At 40.6% G+C, this 18,235-nt stretch overlaps 1 protein-coding gene and 1 non-coding gene across 2 annotated transcripts; one reads left to right on the plus strand and one right to left on the minus strand.

The window, feature by feature from the left end:
* The first annotated feature begins 4,404 nt into the window (after window positions 1-4,404).
* LOC109485696 (glutamate-rich protein 6-like) lies at window positions 4,405-15,489 on the plus strand. Its single transcript, XM_019789363.1, has 15 exons — window positions 4,405-4,411; window positions 5,356-5,790; window positions 5,934-6,006; window positions 6,452-6,600; window positions 6,755-6,808; window positions 7,198-7,403; window positions 8,521-8,649; window positions 9,258-9,404; window positions 10,301-10,458; window positions 10,791-10,858; window positions 11,276-11,430; window positions 12,516-12,598; window positions 12,994-13,222; window positions 13,662-13,738; window positions 14,229-15,489. The coding sequence occupies exons 1-15, from the start codon at window positions 4,405-4,407 to the stop codon at window positions 14,416-14,418; spliced, it is 2,160 nt and encodes a 719-aa protein (XP_019644922.1). The 3' UTR covers window positions 14,419-15,489.
* Window positions 15,490-16,115: 626 nt separating this feature from the next.
* On the minus strand, window positions 16,116-16,202 carry Trnak-uuu. Its single transcript is given in 2 exon segments — window positions 16,116-16,151; window positions 16,166-16,202. It is a non-coding gene; the product is annotated as a tRNA-Lys (tRNA).
* Window positions 16,203-18,235: the final 2,033 nt, after the last annotated feature.

Here is an 18,235-nt window from a genome sequence, read left to right on the forward strand (position 1 = left end):
AGTGTCCTCCATTACCCTGGCCATTGATCAGCAATGATGTTCCCGCTAAGAAACGTCTTGAGGGCCCCTATTGGGCCTTACAAGTGGCGTATCTGTGGCGTTTGGCCAATTGGTCCTCCTGTACGTCACCGATGGTAAGGTCAATCTCGTACCCAGCGCACTGTGGGATCATTCCCATGTGTTGCCTTGTTCTTGTGTATGGCTCTGGGAACAAGTCTAGTGGATTGTTCGATTGTATAGAGGGGGGTAGAGCAAGAAAGACCTCGAGCACCGCGACAACCCGGCACTTGCGAGGCCTCGAGTTCCCGTTTGCGGCTTGGATTACGCTCTACGCACAATTAATCGATTACGCTTTACGGTTAATTCCCGATAGCTACAACGCATTACGTAGAATTAAAACAGCGAATTACGCTCTACGCCAAATGCGCCAATTACGCTCTACGTTGAATTAGAGGGTCCGTCTACGCTCTACGTAGAATTAAAACGGCCGATTACGCTCTACGGAAAAGGGCTTGGGGGCCCCCCTATACTACACTGGGCCCAAAGTAATATATCCAGTTAGCCTCCAACAGGCCTTTCTACGGGAATACGGATCGTAGAATTCGGCAAAAAAGAGAGTAAAATTGGCCGCGGGAGTCCGGCTGCGGGGACGTAGTTTCTTTCCCTCCGACTGCGCGGCCAGTCAAACCTACAAGGCGACCAAACTCCCCCGGCAAATATTCTCCTATATATAGCCAGCGTAGTTAGTCTGGTAGAGACTAATATCCAGTGGCATCCAGGCTATCCAAGGTTGGTGTAATGTTAGCTTGGATTAAAGTGGAGACGAAAGCTTTGACTAGCCGAGACTTCGTGGCCGTCTGTCCAAGGGTAAGGGAGACAAATAGAGGGAAAACAGAGTTCGTCTTTCCAAATATTTGGGGCCTGGTAGAACTATTATGCAGACCATGGTATGTTGTTGTATCACAAATGATCTCTGAGTGCAACTGTTAGGATGCCATTACCATGAAGGGTTTTTGATTCTAGATTCTAAAATTATGCATGTATTGTTACATTTGAATATTCTCCTGTTTGTGGAATGAAAGGCTCTATAAAGAATTTGACCAAGGACATGGAAGGGTGCCGGTAGAATATCACAGATCAAAGGTGTCCTTGCCCCATCTGGTTTTGATGCATATCTTCTTTACAATGAATGAATGGATTGACAAGTTTGCGCTAGCGCTCATATGAGCGGTAAGCAATCCTTAGTGATTTTCGTCGACTACCGACTTTTCATAGTCTCTACCAGGCTTCAGGGGGCGGCTGTAGAGAGTAGAAATTGTTCAAATAGAGAGAGAGATAACATGTCGGGGGAGTTGGTCCGCTAGAGAGCACAGTTGTACAACGTTAACTCCCCAGGCATGTCTCTATTCGGCTGATTTCTACTCTAGCTTTCCAACCACCTCCCGAAGCCTGCTAGAGGCTAGGCTTTTCACACTAGTTGTAGTCCACGTTCGCAACTCTAAACCTTATTTCAAAATTTGTGTTCAAAATCTGTCAACAATTTCAGTACGAAATGGCTCGAACACTGTAACAGCCAATGCAATGCACGAACCAACCGTATAACAAGAAACTGTCTAACATGAACATTTAGTGAATCACTCAAGTGTGCGGCGAGAATTCGTCAGTAAGGAGAATAGAAGGGAAGTGGGACGGCATCTCTCTCATGCCCCGTGCTCAGTTTCCGTTCTGAGGAAGTTTACGCGGTTCTGAAGACTGCTCCTCGCGTAAATACTAAGAAAATACGTAAATATTAAGAACGCGTGTACAGCTTAAGATCAAAGAGGGCCCGCATGTGGGGGTGGGGGTGGGGGGTATTTACGAAAATTTTCGCCGTCGATTACGAATTACGTTGAATTCTCAGAGCTGATTACGGACAAGTATACACGTTACGGCTAATGTGCTGATTATAAATTACGATTATTTTGGGAGGCTGTCTACGGAATACGAAGACTAAAAAGGCCTGATTATACCTTACGAAAAAGGACATACAGGCCCCTTATTAAAGGAACCGTCTTCTGTCTTATTGTTGATTTCACTCAGACCACAAACGTACCTAGACAAACCCATGAAATGGTCAACACTTCGGACCAGACATTCTGTACTTTAAAGTTTGTCATCTATTTACACGAATGAACAGGTGCCACAAATATGTTTGTCTTTACAAATAAAGAAATGTCTGCAGCTTCTTTGTTACGAGGAAGTTTACTTCCGAAGTGTTTGGAAAGGCTCTCAGCTTCACTGGAACCAGACGTTTTGTAGTTTGTTTGCTGTGTGTGGGTCATTTGTTTATCAACATAAGCAGGTGATAAGAAATGTATTCACAAAGATAGAGATGTAGTAGTCCATTTCTTCAAGGAAGTTTACTTCCGAACGTTTCGGAAATGCGCTCAGCCTAACTGGAACCAGACGTTTTGTAGTTTGCTTTTATTCATTTTCCGTCAAATGCTTTTTGTCATTTGTTTACCCGCATGAGCAGGTGGTAAGAAATGTATGTTCACAAATAGAGAGTTGCAGACCATTGCTTGAAGGAAGTTACTTCCGAATTGTTCGGAAATGCTCTCAGCTTAACTGGAACCAGACTTGTTGTAGTTTGTCATGTGTCATTTGTTTACCAACACGAACTAGCAGGTGGTATGACACATGTTTGTATTCAGAACACAAATAAACGAGGCGCAAAAGTTTTGGTTGTTTTCCCATGACTGCTTCCGTCCGTTTGCTTCCTTACCGGAAGAACCCCCGACAGGTGGCCAGGTAGATCTGAAGTCACCGAAACATGACAGTTCAGACGACCCTTTGAAAAAGTTTCCTGTCACTTTACTACGACTAAACCTGACCCACTAACCCTACCCCCCCCCCCCCCCGCCAAACAAAAAATTCCTTTTAGTTTTACCTACACCGGTTAAGAGTCTAGCACTGGAGTAACAATCTCTAAGAGGACATGCGGTTAAATTTCGGAGTCGTTCTTATACGTTTTTATTTTCTCTCTTTGGACGTAAGACAACCCATTTTTCCGGAAGAGTAAAGGATAGCCAGTGCTGTACCTGGCTAAAAATGCGAACGTGTATCATTCAAGTGGTGTAGCCTCTACCAGGCTTCGGGAGCAGCAAACTGTTATCTCCAGCATGCAGACCAACTCCAGAGGCATGTTATCTCTCTATTTGGCCGATTTCTACTCTTTCTAGCCGCCTCCCGAAGCCTGGTAGAGGCTAGCAAAAAACTCTCATTAAACGAGCAAAACGAGCTTATACCTCCACATATCTGCTTGGAGATGACGTAGTAGGTACCTGGCACGAAAGAACAGGAACTGGCGATAACTGTGCCTTTGTTTGTCGCACGTTTCTAAACGGCACACAAGATAAGAAACACAAACAGAGCGTCACACCGCATGACAAAATGTACACGGAGACTTTGGCATCCCAAATACAGTCTTGTCGGTTTCCACTCAGACAACTTACATCACAAAAGATATCGATCTAAGTAGAGAATGATAGTGCTAATTAAACACACACTTAAAGTTAAGAATAGGCATGACATAGTAGGGTTGCTATGAAGCTTGGTAAATACAGAATATTTCGGGATATGGGCGCATGTGTGCTAGGAAGTGTTAGTTATATTTCTTGGCTGATTGCTGTTGAATATTTACACGTCTAGATACACCAAGATACAAGTCAAACTGCTGTAGAGAAGTCTTTGCTTTTCTAAATGTCTTCTTTCTATGGCGGGCCGTTGTCGGGTCTTTCTTCAAAAGTTTACCGACCAAGGGTATTTAAGGAGTTTAGCAGAGTACCGTTCTACCCTAAACAGGTTAGAAAACTTACAAAGATGAACTCTTTTTCCTTAATGACATATATTTTGACTACAAAGAAAGGTGTGTAGACTAAGATTTGCTTGAAAACTTATGTAAAAATGTGCATTCCGCTGCAATTCTTAAGTAGGATTCCAGCATTCTTAAAAACTCCTTCACACCTTCCCAAAAAGATTTATGACACGCCCCTCCCTACTTCTGACCAATCGCGCGGCGTCCTGCTGATCACGTGACGTCTATTTCTCCCAGCAACGTCAAACAATGGCGTCGTGCGTGACTTTGCGGCCGGGGTAATGGCTAAGGATGGACTCCGATCGATTTTTCAGCGGATTTCTACTAGATAAACCACAAAAGGTGCGTGTAATGGGGCCATCAGTTTGTGGTGAGATGACACGAAGCTGTTGTCTGTGGTTTGAGTGGTCTAATTCGTCTTGTCGCCCTGGTTTTCGTGTGTTTATTTTCAAGAGGGAGGGGGGCTGTTTGCACTAAGATACAGACGTCGCGAGTTGGCTGTGATCAAAGGCGTTTTCTGCAGTTATTTCGGACCGTACAGCTTCAAAATGCCGAGTAAGTGGTAGAGATACGTACCGTAATCAATTCTGACCGTTTTGGTCGAGAAACGAGGCCACTTTCGCTGTCAAACTCGATATAACGACCCTCTGTTTTGATAGTTAAGGGTCATCAAAAACTCATTCATTCATTCTGATCTTTAGAGTAAGCGAGAACGTTTGGCAGGTCTACAATACAAAAATGGGGTCTAAACTTATCCAGACTATTGTGTTAGCAAAATGTCTAGCAAGGATTTTTAGTACCCCAGGTCAAATAAGACAGAGTTGGGTTTTGTAAGGGAAATTTCCGTGTTTTTCTGCAGTTATTTACTTGTGTTTACGTCAGATCTAGAGCGGAACTAATCTTGACATTTCCAGATTAAAAAGTGCCAAAGTAAAGCAGAAAATCTTATTAACAGAGGAAAAATCTGCTTAAACATTGCTGTAAAGATGCAGTATTTAGTTACTTGTTGGAAAGAAGGCCATATCTCATGTTCTGTTTATATGTAAATATTCCAGTGTACTGTATTTTATGTAAATATCAGCTGTGGAGTTGGGTTACTAAACCACAAGAGTCCACTCACATGGTCTTGAAGTTGTCCAGCAATGAGAATACCTTGCGTACTAACCCATCTACTGATAAGTTTATCTATATTATACCTTACGTACTCATCCATAGCTGCTGTAAAATATTTAAGTTTGTGAGAAGGGAGAAATTAATAAAAGAAGAGAGAGATTTACAATATTGCAGAAGAAAAATCCAACAATCTGTAACTTTGCATTCTCATGTTGAGAAGGTTGTAGTATGGAAGCTTGTGTATTTGCAGAAAGTGTTTTTAAATGGCAGAACAAAATTTTGACTCCACTGCAATATTTCAGAACATGGAAAAAAGTATTATAAATTCTCTCACTTGTTTGAGTACCGGTAACACCCTCGTTTTACCTCCTCCCCCCCCCCCCCAGCCTCTCCAGTCCCCAGAATCATGAGTGACACGTACGAGGACACGGCGACGCAGGACGCCACGGAGCTGGGCGTCTCCGACGGGGACGACGCAGACGGGGAGTTTGATGCCCCGACCGAGGAGCGCGCTCACTCCCAGCTCACCGTGGAGAACGTGCAGGAGTTCGAGCGTCAGCTAAGGCGGGAGAGCGAATCACGGTCATCGCGAGCAAGCCGCCGCACGCCGGTTCTCACCCCGATTAACGGGAAACGGACTTCGAGTGCGAAGAGTATACCAGGCGGGAAGGACAGCCCCAAACCCCTGCCTCCCATCGGCGTTGGCAGTTCCAGTCAAGTAGCGAGTGATGTAGAGAACAAGTCTGAGGAAAAGGAAGAGTCTACTGTCATCGGTACAGAAATATCTGAGAAGTCAGGAACTACAGGAAAATCTAGATCTGGTAAGGACACGGGAAATCTACTAGAACTTCTAGAAGTAGACATTTTAAGTGAATACAAGTGGAAAAAGAAATTGATGTCAATTTTTAAACATCTGTAGATCTACTTGTTTTGCTTTTTCTTAAAAATTTAAAATGTTTTTCAGGTTCCGCTCCCAGAATCCTCTCCTTTAGAAGAGAGTCAGACCTATCCCAGGATGCAGTTAGTAGTTCTCAAAGGTGAGTTAACAATCTAGCATTTATGTCTTAAGATAATATATATATGTAGTAAGAAACTATAGTTTTAAGAAGTCAAAGAACATAGTTTATACTATAGATATTCTTTTCTAAGAATCTCTATAAAAAATGTAGATCAAACATTAGAGCTGTTGATAAATTTTACTTGTGTGTTTAGTTTGAGACTTTTGGTTTTCTCATGTTTTAATGTATGTCTTCCCTAAGCAAAGTCAATAATATCCTTTGCAAATCGTTAATTTTTTGTGCTTATAAACCTGCATTTCTCCTCTGGTCTCTTAGTGTCACTGACAAAAGGTAGTGGACACTAGCTGAAACGTCTGACCGTTTCCAAAATCATATCCAGTTGCTTGAGTAACTGCTTTTTGGCATATCTCATTACCTGGGTGTCTAACCTTCACCGACATTAATTTTACCCGTTTGTCCCTAGTACCAAACCCCAGAAGCCACTAGTCCACCAGACCGCGGTGGACAGGTCGGATGTCCAGCTGGTGACTGAGGCCACTCAGACCGAGTGGAGCTGGCTGGAGGACATGCGGTCAGTCGGCCGGGCAAGCAAGGACCCGTCAGAGATTCAAAGTAAGGCAGTTTATGTTAGGAGCTACATACATGCAAAGTACACAATGCTTTCAGTTGTTTCATAATATAAAATGTACTGGCAGTATAGTCATAAATTCTCAGTTTTCTTGTATAACATTTGATATATAACTGTGTGTATATCTGCTCACTTCAGGTGCAACCTTGTTGGGTGAGATAGAAGAAAAGCAGCGAGAGATGGAGCCTCCAGGTTAGTCAACAGAAAATCCTTTCAATTGTCTTTTCCAGTTCTCATTGGCAGCCACTTGTCTTTGAAGCACTTTCAGGTCAATAGAAAAGTACATTCATTATTAAATCTTGCCTTTTAGAATTAAATAGAATTCAGTTTTCTTGTTATGATACTGCTAGCATTATAAGTTGTTATCATCACAGTGTCAGTTTTTTTAACTGCATCTACATTATGTTATTATGGTCTGTAAGTCTGGTTATATTTGGTAAATACTAAGTACAAATGTACACTTCTGACTAACTCTAATATTGGATTAGCCAGCAGTCAAAAGGTTGTCAATTCGTGCCACATGTCTACCTAAGGTTAAAAAAAGGAATTTCAATCTGATTTTACAACCCCCACCCCCCCAGGTCCCCCTAAGCTGAAGAAGCGTGGTGGTAAGAAGCGTCGCACATCGTCCCTGAGTCAGTCCAGTCACCGCACCCGGACCAGCAGCATCTCAGAGTCGGAGGAGGACGAACTGGCCGAGAAATCTGGATCTGGATCCATCCCCGAGATCAAACCCCAGCCACTGGATCACGAGATCCCCATGCTAGATCTCAGCTCAAGCTCCGAGGTGAGTCCTGCAACCTTACTGCAATTCATGTATATCTTCAGTGATGTTGGTAATGGTCAAAGAGAATATGAGAGGTAAAAATAACAGATAAAAAATACAAAACCCAAAACGTATTTATTCAATTCTTGCATTGTACTTTGAGCACTCACTGAAAGAGATTTAGCACACTAAAATGTTTAGATTTTATTCCTTAGTTGTCTTTTTTCCTCTCTATAAAAGGAAACAACACTACCTCTCACTATGGCAACAGCATACTTGAATTTTAAGCCACTACAATAATTGTTTGTTGTTATAGGATTGTTTTTCTGAAGTCAGTCTTAGTTCTATTGTTTATTTTACTGTAACCAGTTTGACCAAAGCCCAGTCAGCCTTACATGACTTTATCCTGCAACATGTAAGGATATTTTAAAGGGCAGTTTTTGTTTAAGAAGAGGTTTAAGCAAGAGGCTCTTATATATATATACAGCAAAACTCTTTGGAGAATTGAACTTTGTCCTTTGTGTACCTTTCTATTGTTACTGTAACCAGTTTGACCAAACCCCAGTGTCTAACATGACTTGATCCTGTAAGGTTATCAGGCCAGTTTTACGTTCTTGGAGGATCAGTTTCATTTTTCCATAGAAAACCTTAGCTTGGTTCTTGTTTACTGTAAATACAGTTAGAGGGGCCAGCAGAAATCTTTTGTATCAGTTAAACCACTTAAAGTAACCTTCTCCCTGCTGCCTAACCCCATTAACAAGAGAGGGGGACAAATTGGTCCCAGTGGCAGCAAGAGATTGTATAACACAGACTCGTAGTTTTACTTTTTAGGGCAAACAATCTGTAAAAGCCTAAAGAACTTCAGTTTAGGTACAATAGTACACAACCTTCCACCAAGAAAAAATTATGAAGCTAAGGTGAACTGTACCAGCAAAACTACCATAATGTTGAATTGATTTGCCATCCCAATGAAACTGTCTAGTAGTACACAGTTAAACCACTTTCACAAGTTTCAAGTCAACCTTCTCCCGATCCCTGTTGCCAGACCCCATAACCAATATCTGGTGCCATTAAGTTAGCATGCTAAAGGTTGAAATTAGAAACGACTAATTTCCACTCCCATTTCTTTCCCCTAAAGGATGAAAACGAGTTTGGGTACTCCATGCAGAACGACACGGTATCCCAGGAGGCCATGCTCCCGAGCATCGGGCCGCCCGCCATCCTGGAGTACCAACGAGAGACCAAGAAACCTGACATCAACTTTGAGGTAACGTTTTAGCCTCCACCAGGCCTTTCTGTAGAAATATGGATCATACAATTCGGCAAAAAGCTAAGGAGTAAAATAGGCCAGGCGAGTCAGTCTGTAGAGGGTCGTTTCTTTCTGAGCATTATATTGTACATTTATTACATTTATCATATCTTACATAACCATAAATTGCCCTTTAAGATGTTAACATCTGTTGACATTGTGAAGGTTAATTTATGGTTATGCAGCCATTACTCCATAATGTCAATATGTCAAGTGTCTCGGCTACTATCCAGTATATGGCATATTTATTATAATATTTATGATATTAGATTTATGATGGTTCAAAATAGATATTGAAATGGACAATGGACAACTTGAAATTCTGCTAATTTTCAACAATCATTTCTAAGCTTGCAGATCACTGATGTTTGCTGTGTTTCCCCCAACCCCCCACCCCATCCCACCCTTAAAACAAATCTTGTACAATACTATTGTGGTCCCTCCCCCTGGCCCAATAATGTATTATCCCTACCTCTTATACTGTATGTCTTAATCGTGGTCCCTCCCCCTGGCCCAATAATGCACGCTCCCCACCTTACACCACCCCCTCCTTCCGTTTCCCTTAGCAACTGCAGGAACTGAAGGCTGGCACGAGTGACGAGGAGGGGGGTACTGGAGAGGGGAGTCTGTTCCAGGGGGTGTGCGAATACTGCCACAAGAAGATCAAACCCATTCCCACTAAGGACCAACTCGAAACAGGAGATCCTGCACAGGTAGGGGTTTTTTATGTTTACCAAAAGAAAAACGTATTGTTTTTGCTCTGTTTCTTCTTCTTCTCCAAACGATTAAGGTCAATGACCTGAACCAGACATCTGTCACCATGGTAACTGGTGTTGGGTTACATCATGTTGCAGTTTTATAGTAGGAGGGATTTAGACTCCTGTCACCATGTATATGAATAATGAGTTGAAGTAAGAATTAACAGAGCTGTAGTTAGTAATATAGTAAGAGCAGACTATATGCAAAGGTAAACATTATGCATGATTTGAGTTAGTTTTTGCTTGCCATTGTCATATTTTTCCATACTACTAGGGTACTAAGTTATGAAAAATGTTTAATTATGTTTTCCTTGACCGCTATACTATAACCACCCTACTACAATGTTAACACCCACCAGTTTCACAAGTACTACTGTAGAGCCTTCTTGTGTTACATGTAACAACTTGTCATACCTGAGCCGATGGCAAAGTGCACTTTAAACTAAGCACATGAGAGGCCACTTACTGTACTTGATCACAAGGAACTCACTCCAGAATACTTACTAAGCAGCTCTAGAGGCCCTGGGGTTTTATTTTCTACCAGAAGCCGTTGGCTGGTTTGTTGCTGGTAGGTTTTGTTAGATTGTTTAAGGTATAGCAGGGCTCTCACCAAGCAATGAAGCAAGGGTGCTCCCCCTCTTCCCAAAATCCTAGCACCACTCCCAAAATGTTTAAATTTAGAGTTTTCTCTTATTATTTACATGAAAATGTGCAGATTTTTCATCAACCGATTAGGGAGCACCTCTACATTCAGAACTTATGGGGAGACCCCTGTATCAGTGACTGAATGCTAGGAGATAGCAGTGAATGTTGGTTTTGAATTGTTCCCTTATTTCTTCTATCCCCACCAGTTGTATTGCTGTGAAGACTATCACCAGTTCCTGCTCTTCATGTACGAGGAGAAGTCCAAGTCGGAGGACACGGCTCCGGTGAAAATCGACATCAAGCCTCACGCACCGTTTGGCAGCAAACAGGCACGGAGAGCGGCCAAGGAGAGAGCGGCACAAAGGTATGTACTAGTTTGGTTTTTGGTTGGTTTGGTTTGGTTTGGCAAGTTGTCCACTTTTAGAAACAACAAGTAGTCCACTGATAGAAACCCATAAAAATTTTATTGTTATCCTACATTTAATATGGGACACAACAATGCATTAGTCAGTTGTCTTTGCTGTGGAGTAAAGTCTTTTTTCTTACTTTCATAGCTGGTGTAAGTTGATTAAATAATTACATCTCCATACCTTATTAGCTTGTTACAAAATTTACAGTCCTGGTAATTAGCGCTTGGACAAGTTGATGTTGTAATTAAGTTTTGTTGTGTGACTTTTGACTCTTTTTTTTCCCCAGAATGAAAGAACGGGAGGCTGAGAGACAGAAGAACCTGGCAGGGATGAACCAGGCTAACTTCTTTGCCTGTAAGTATGAAAAATTAGTAGAATAATTGATGTACATATTATCACCATTGGTCAGTGGCAACACATGTTGGCTATTTTGTACATCCCTGCATAGTAATAGAGACAAACTGTAAGTTACATTACAGTAAAGTTGACAAGAATTGCTGCGATCAAGCCTCAGTGCCTACATGCAAGTACATCGAACCCTCCTGAATGAATGGGGAACAACCAATGATAAACTAGATATAATTCACTCACACTCACTGTCCGGTTTATCACACACTTAATTAGTGTGTGTATACATGTATGTGTGAGGTGTATGTGTGTGTGCGTGCGTGTGTGAGGTGTTCAACCACTATTGGACAAGATGTATTCTTAAATTCTTGAACACCTCAACCCCTGGTTGATAACTCTGTTACTTGTATTCTCCATCTCCAGTTGCGCGTCAGATGAAGACGATAAACTACCAGCTGTCATCCCAGAAGTGCATGGACGAAGGCTGGACAATCCGACCCTCATCACCCATGGAGGAACTCCCACCTCCGGAGGAGATCTACTGTCCAGGACCCATCGAAAACACTCTGGCTCAGAGGGTGAGATATTCAATATTATTACTTACAATCACATAGAACAACTCATTCACAAAACAGTCGAAAACACACTGGCTCAGAGGGTTGAGATATTCAACATTTTGAATATTACATAGTAGAACAGGTAAAATTGTCATTCTTAGAACAATTGAAAACTCTCTGGCTCAGAGGGTGAGTCTTTCAGCATTAGTACATACAATCATGTAGAATAGCTCATTCTTATGTACATACATATAGGGCAGCAGAAAATTTCAGTTTAGAGCAATTGATAACACTCTGGCTCTTAAGGTGAGTCATTCAATATTAGTACATTCATGTATATAGAATAGGTCAAATTTTCAGTCATAGAACAATTGAAAACAATCTCACTAACTCAAAGATTATCAGTTTGATGTAGATATCTTCATTGTGTTTTATGGCTCATAGTTGAAACAGCCTCTGAGTGCAATCTGTCTTTCTTCATTTCGTTTCACTGTGTCCTTTTCTCTGTTAGTAAGCTCTCGGAGTTTCACATTTTGATATTAGTAGCCAACTGCTGCGAGGTAAAGTTGTGCAAAAATTTGTTTAATGATTTGTTGTTTTCTTTCACAGAAAAACGAGCTTGGCCTGGTGATGAGATACTATGATGATGGAACTCTGTTCTTCATGCTCTTCCCAGATGGCACCGGGAACGTCTAGTATCCTTTCTAGTGCTGTCTTTACATTTTTCTGTATCTATTGTCTTTGCGTTACATGTAATAACACTCAGAAACAGCAAACAAAGTGAGTTTTGCCCTTAACCCTAGCAAAGTTACCCGTCAGGCTCTCTGGCTGTCACCATCAGTTCAGTAGAGAAGAAACAGTACACCTACATCATTCAGGAGGTAAGCATTTAACAATCAAGTCATTCTCCTGTTTCTTAAAACTTTAAAAGATACATTAAATCTAGATGATTATCTGAAATTCTACTCTCAGACTATGATTTTGCAAAGGGTAGTTAAATACTGTATCATATCTGTTGGTTGGGGATAAACTCAACACATTGATTTGCTTTCGCTTATAAGGAAAAGTCAATCTACTACTACTAAAGAGATTCTCGTTTTCTCCAGGATGCAGCAGACAGGGCGGCACAGCTGGCTGTGTTTGATGCTTCTGGGTTTGCAACTTCCTACTTCCAGACTGGGACCATCAGGTATGGTGTGGTGATGGTATTTCTGTTGAATTTGTTTTGAATTATCCTGTAGACTTCATATAGTAATACGAGACAAGTAACTGGATAAGTTATTTGGAGATTCAGATATCATCTCCTTTCAGTAATTAAGAATCTTTCATGCCACTGATGAAGTCTGAAACATCAGTGAATCTTCATGGAATTCATCCAGTTTCTTGATTTATTTCATACATAAATTTTATTACAGAATGCTCTACCTGTATGTCTTACCTTCATTGACTTGTCACTATGATAGTATGATGTAGATTTGCATTCATAAGAATTTATTGCAGGTATCTCGTCGCTTAAGATCTAATTTAAAAGTAACATGGGAAGGAAGGCTTAAAATTTACTGAATTTTCAAAAATATTACCCAGGATGCACCTGACCCCTATGGAAGGTTCGCTGTTCGATGTTTACGGTGAGAAGCGTCGTGCGTGGCACTGGAAGGATCAGGTGACCCACGTGCACGCGCCGCCCTTCCAGCCCATCTGCTTCACACTCAACCGACACATGTCCGTCCGGGTCATGTCACAGGACCGCATCTACCTAACCTTCACAGCGCAGGGCAAGAGTATCAAGCTCAACGTGGGGACTAGGCTCAAGGTGGGGTTTAAATCATGATGTTTCTGTATATTTCTATTTCAATAGCATATTAGATATTGAAGGATTCCATCCAGTAGTGCACTGTAAAATTTTGTTTGTATGGTGAGTTTTTAAAAAGGACTGTTTTTCCTGTTTTTTTACTCATTTAGTAAAGATCATGACAGAAAATATTAATTTTGTGAAGTGCTGGCAACAGAATTGCAAGATGGTAATGGAACAAATGTTGTAGGATTCCTAAATCTTATAGTCTTCTTGAAGTAGTTACAGTAGCATTACATATTGTATAAGGAAGACAAAATGGATAGTGTTCAGCACCAAGGACAGGTATGTTGGTGAGTGGCATTGGCAAATTTTAATAATTTTTTAATGTCAAATGATTTCTTTTCTCTCAAGGTTTCACATGCCAATACTAATGTTTCTATTTTCTATGTTTTTCCAGTTTTTAACTACAGAATTCCCAGAGAAGGAAGAGGATCTAGAAGAACTGTACCTTGAACAGAGTAAAACCAACGTAGAGTAAGTCACCTCAAATTGTTATTTTTCTATTGAATAATGTTTGCTGAGGTGTATCAGTTACAATCAGGAATATAATCAGCTTTTTTTGTTTGATTTAACTACTGTATAGATGTGCCGTGCAAACTTAGGTCTTATTTAGGTTTTTGCTTTGTTCACCCATTTCTCTAATTTATTAATGTTGAAAACTCTCACTTTCTCACTCACTGTCTGGTTTATCGTCCGTTGTTCCCCGTCTTCCGAGGGTTAGACGTGCTTGCGCTGTACATCTGGGGCTTGATGGCAGCACTCCACTTGTCTCTGTCCTGTTGGTTGATCTTGTCTAAGTTCAGGTGGTGGAGTTCCTCCCTTTATGTTGTCGTACCATTTCCTCCTAGGGCGACCACGGGGGTTTGGACCCTCCACATCTAGTGTGAGGATCCTCTTTGGCCATTTGTCCCATTTCTCTAATTTATTGATGTTGAAAACTAAAATAACTTTTTCCCTACTACAGGACATTATTCGACAAGATCCAGAACGTTCTAAAGTTCCCGAAGTGCACGAGACTGGACAAGCTGTCCCCCCCTCCACACCTCAGCAGTAGACTCACCCGTCTGAGTAAGACCCAGCAGCGACCAATCAGCAGGCAGCGTTCTACTCGCGCCACGTCCACGTCAGCATCACCCATGGTCTTTGTTAATTAGTGTTAATTAATCTTACAGATTAATTAATTACAACAACAATTACAAGATCGACATTGGAGTGAATTGGAATCACCCATGATCTTTGTTAATTAAGTGTACTACTTCAACAAATGAATGTACTTTGGAATTCTATTACAAGAGTGGGGAAAAATAAACTATAATTTATTGGTGAAAATGACTGTAGCCCCCAATGTTTTGACACCTCTATGATCTGACAACTCAACCTACAGTCATGTTCCAATAATTCTAACCCTTAAACCCTATGTCAAAATGTAGGGGCATTAGAACATGTGGTCATCCCAAATTTTTTGGCATTTTTGTGATCACAGAATCATGACATAGAAAAATGAATTATGACTGAAACAAAGAAATTCTAACTATGACTTATATATTCCTTAACATTGTTTAGAGTCATCCCAGTTTCAGTGAAACATATATTCGGTGACATTTAATAACATCTACTAACTGTAGCATTTCATATACATTTACTATCAGTGAATATGGAGTAAAGAGAGCTCTCAATCTCAGTGAAATGTCAAAAGGATGCTTCTCAAAACATACACTGTGTATGTTTGCTCTGTTTTATCATGAAAAGTATTAAATGTATGGCAGCATAACTTTCAAGCTTAGCTTTGCCAGAAGTTATTATTTAAACTACAATATATTTTATGCTTATGCTTATTGCAATATGATTCTTTACTTGTTGATGTTGCCTGCATTGCATGACCAACATTACGCTTTTATAACCTGTACATATAACAGTTGGTGTTGGAAACTATTTATTCTACTTACTTTACTTGAATGAGTAACATAGACATTGCAATATGTGCATATTGTTTTGTCTCATTCGTTTTGATAGGCTATATATATAGTCTAGAAGAAATAACTGTATTGTATTGACATTTATTCGTTGTATGAGAGCTTTTATACATGATTCAAGTGAAATCATATCATTTGCAATGTGAAATGGATATACAGTAAATGTTTGTGTTGAACCCTGCATGACATTATATTAATGTGAGAATGATACTAATATTGTAATTTGTCCGAATGTTTGTTGAATAAAGGGTTATATACTAACAGTTATTATACAATAAATGTATGATGTTATTTTTGTGCGAAGCCTTTTGAAGTTTTACTCCAACAGAAGACTATGTCATGGGTGTATTTTGGAGCCCAGCATCTTTAGATTCTTTTCAAGCAAGGACTTTATATAAATGTCCTTGTTTCAAGGTTTCAAGTGTAGTATTATACAAATGCCATATGAATATGAGCACCACCTAACGTGCATTACTGGTATTGCAGGGTAGATCCTAGAATTACATTCAAGGCATTCAGATTCCCAAATATAAATGTACATTACGTCAAAAAGCAGTTACTCAAGCAACTGGATATGATTTTGGAAACGTCAGATGTTTCAGGTAGTATCCACTACCTTCCGTCAGTGACTGAGAGACCAGAGGGGAAATGCAGTGCTTATAAAATCAACAGTTAGTGCTTATAAGCACTGCATTTCTCCTCTGGTCTCTCAGTCACTGACCAAAGTTAGTGGATACTAGCTGAAACGTCTGACGTTTTCAAAATCATATCCAGTTGCTTGAGTAACTGCTTTTTGGCGTGTCATATTACCTGGATGTCTAACCTTCATCGACGTAAATGTACATTTTATATAAAATTGAGGTAAAAAAAACAACTCCCGCCCGATAGGGGACTTGAACCCCTGACCCTCAGATCGCCACACGCTGCTTAAAAGTCTGATGCTCTACCGACTGAGCTAACCGGGCTCGTGTGTACAGTCATGTTAATCAGTAACGAACAGAAGGCCTGTATTAACACATATCGTGAAATGACTTACCGATAATACTTTTTGATTCAACTTTTCAACAGTTTAAAATATACACAGAAAAAATAGTTACGAATCATAGTAAAATATATCCTCATAATTTTTATAAACACACAGAACGTCAGACTTCGTGATAGTTTTCTTACTATTGACTTTGATTTGATTTCAGTAAAGCAGCAGTACAGCCAATCAAGCAGCGCCTCCAAGCGCCTAGCGTTATATTACATGATTAAGTACAGTACTAAGTATACCACGCACCGTTCTGAATTTTGAAACGGAAAAATTGGATTTATGCACGAAAACAGATTAAATAGTTGTGTTTTGTTCAACGTATTCTAGTATCACACTATAGAATTGAAATCTGGATATGGTAGCGCTTTCGAAAGTGACAATTTACTGGAATGTCCACTCAAGAACTTGTGTTGGTAAAATGCATAGGAAATATACCATTTCTAGTCCAACATCACATTGAGGTTTAGGATTCGGCTTTTTTGTCGTCTTAATCTTGGTTTTTATTGTGCTTCCTTTTTTTGTACCGGTATCTATTTTTCGCCAGCCAAACGGTAGCATATTGCATACTGCCCTGCCAATTTGATACTGTCCTGTATCCACCAAAAGATCTGCTTGGAGATTCTGATAAAATATTACGATTTAGGTCGCGTGTGGTCTAGACACAAGACTGGTAAACATCTTGTCGAAGCAAACCGCGAAAACAGACCCCGAAACTCCGAAACATACGTGATTTGATTATGAATGAATGAATGAATGGTTGAATGAATGAATGGTTTATTAGAAAAGAAACTCTCGCAGCCTTCTGGCTGAATTGCAGATTCCATTACAAGTACTTTAAAAGTGTCATTCAGTTGTAATATAAAAACGTTAATTAAATTTACCTATTTAAAATCAGTTCTGTCATGGCTTAAACATTCATGTCTCCGTTACAGATGATTAAAAGATGATTAAAATAATAGATATATAATACACATAGATATTTTTCGCGAACAGTACGACATACATGCGGGCCTAACTCTTTCATCACATTTTTTCCTTCTTCAATTTCTCTGAAGGGTTGTGTTGAAAATAATATTGCTATTCATTCGTTTAACAGTCGGATTAGGTATGGTATGGTAGAGTTTTGGTATCTATTTGTCCTACACTTCACAGTTCTCAGTTTGTTAGCATTTCGAGTGTTCCTGCCATGCTCCTCGCTTCCTCTCGGTGGGAGGAGGTCAGGGTTGATCTTAGAAGCAAATTTCCGGCATAAGTCCGTGCGTCGGCTGCTGAGTGACTGTAGGCCTGTAGTGTGCAAGGCTGAGTTGTAGTCCACGTACTGACCCCTCAGGATGGTGCGCAGTGCCCTCTTCTGTATCCTCTCCAAGCGAGCTGACTGGGAACTAGTGAGTCCTGGGTGCCATACAGGGGCACAGTACTCTACTACAGGTCTCACGTATGACTTGTAGACCTGCAGTAAGTTTATCATGCCGGATCCCAGTCCTCCCGACGGCCGCTCGCGCGAGTAATGGTCTCATGATCCGATTTGTCGGGAAGAGTCGGGCGCGGTTATGTCGTTTTGGCCATGGCGCCACAATGATTTAATTTTATGGATGACATCCACGCGCGCATTGATTTTCGCTTGTTCTAAAACAAGTGCTTTTACAAAAGCTGACGTTTGCCGCCATTGTACTTTTGCACAAGAAAATCACATGCCACCTCTGCTAGTTTCACTGAAAATGTTGTTACCTTTTTTTTCCTGATAGTATAGCTTCACACATTGTGGGCAAAGGCAATTAATGGCTTATATGTAAGAAATGTGACACAAGTATACACAGATTCTAAATGTATGTGTTCAGATTGTTTATTGAATATTTGGTTTCAGGGCAAGATACAGTTTCTGGTTTTAATAATTCACTCGTGAGACATGGACTCATCCAGTATACAATCTGCAAGTTCTGCACAATGGCACATTAGTATTGA

The sequence above is a fragment of the Branchiostoma belcheri genome, unplaced genomic scaffold (assembly GCF_001625305.1).
Source record: "Branchiostoma belcheri isolate BF01 breed outbred unplaced genomic scaffold, Haploidv18h27 scaffold78, whole genome shotgun sequence".
Lineage (NCBI taxonomy): Eukaryota > Metazoa > Chordata > Leptocardii > Amphioxiformes > Branchiostomatidae > Branchiostoma > Branchiostoma belcheri.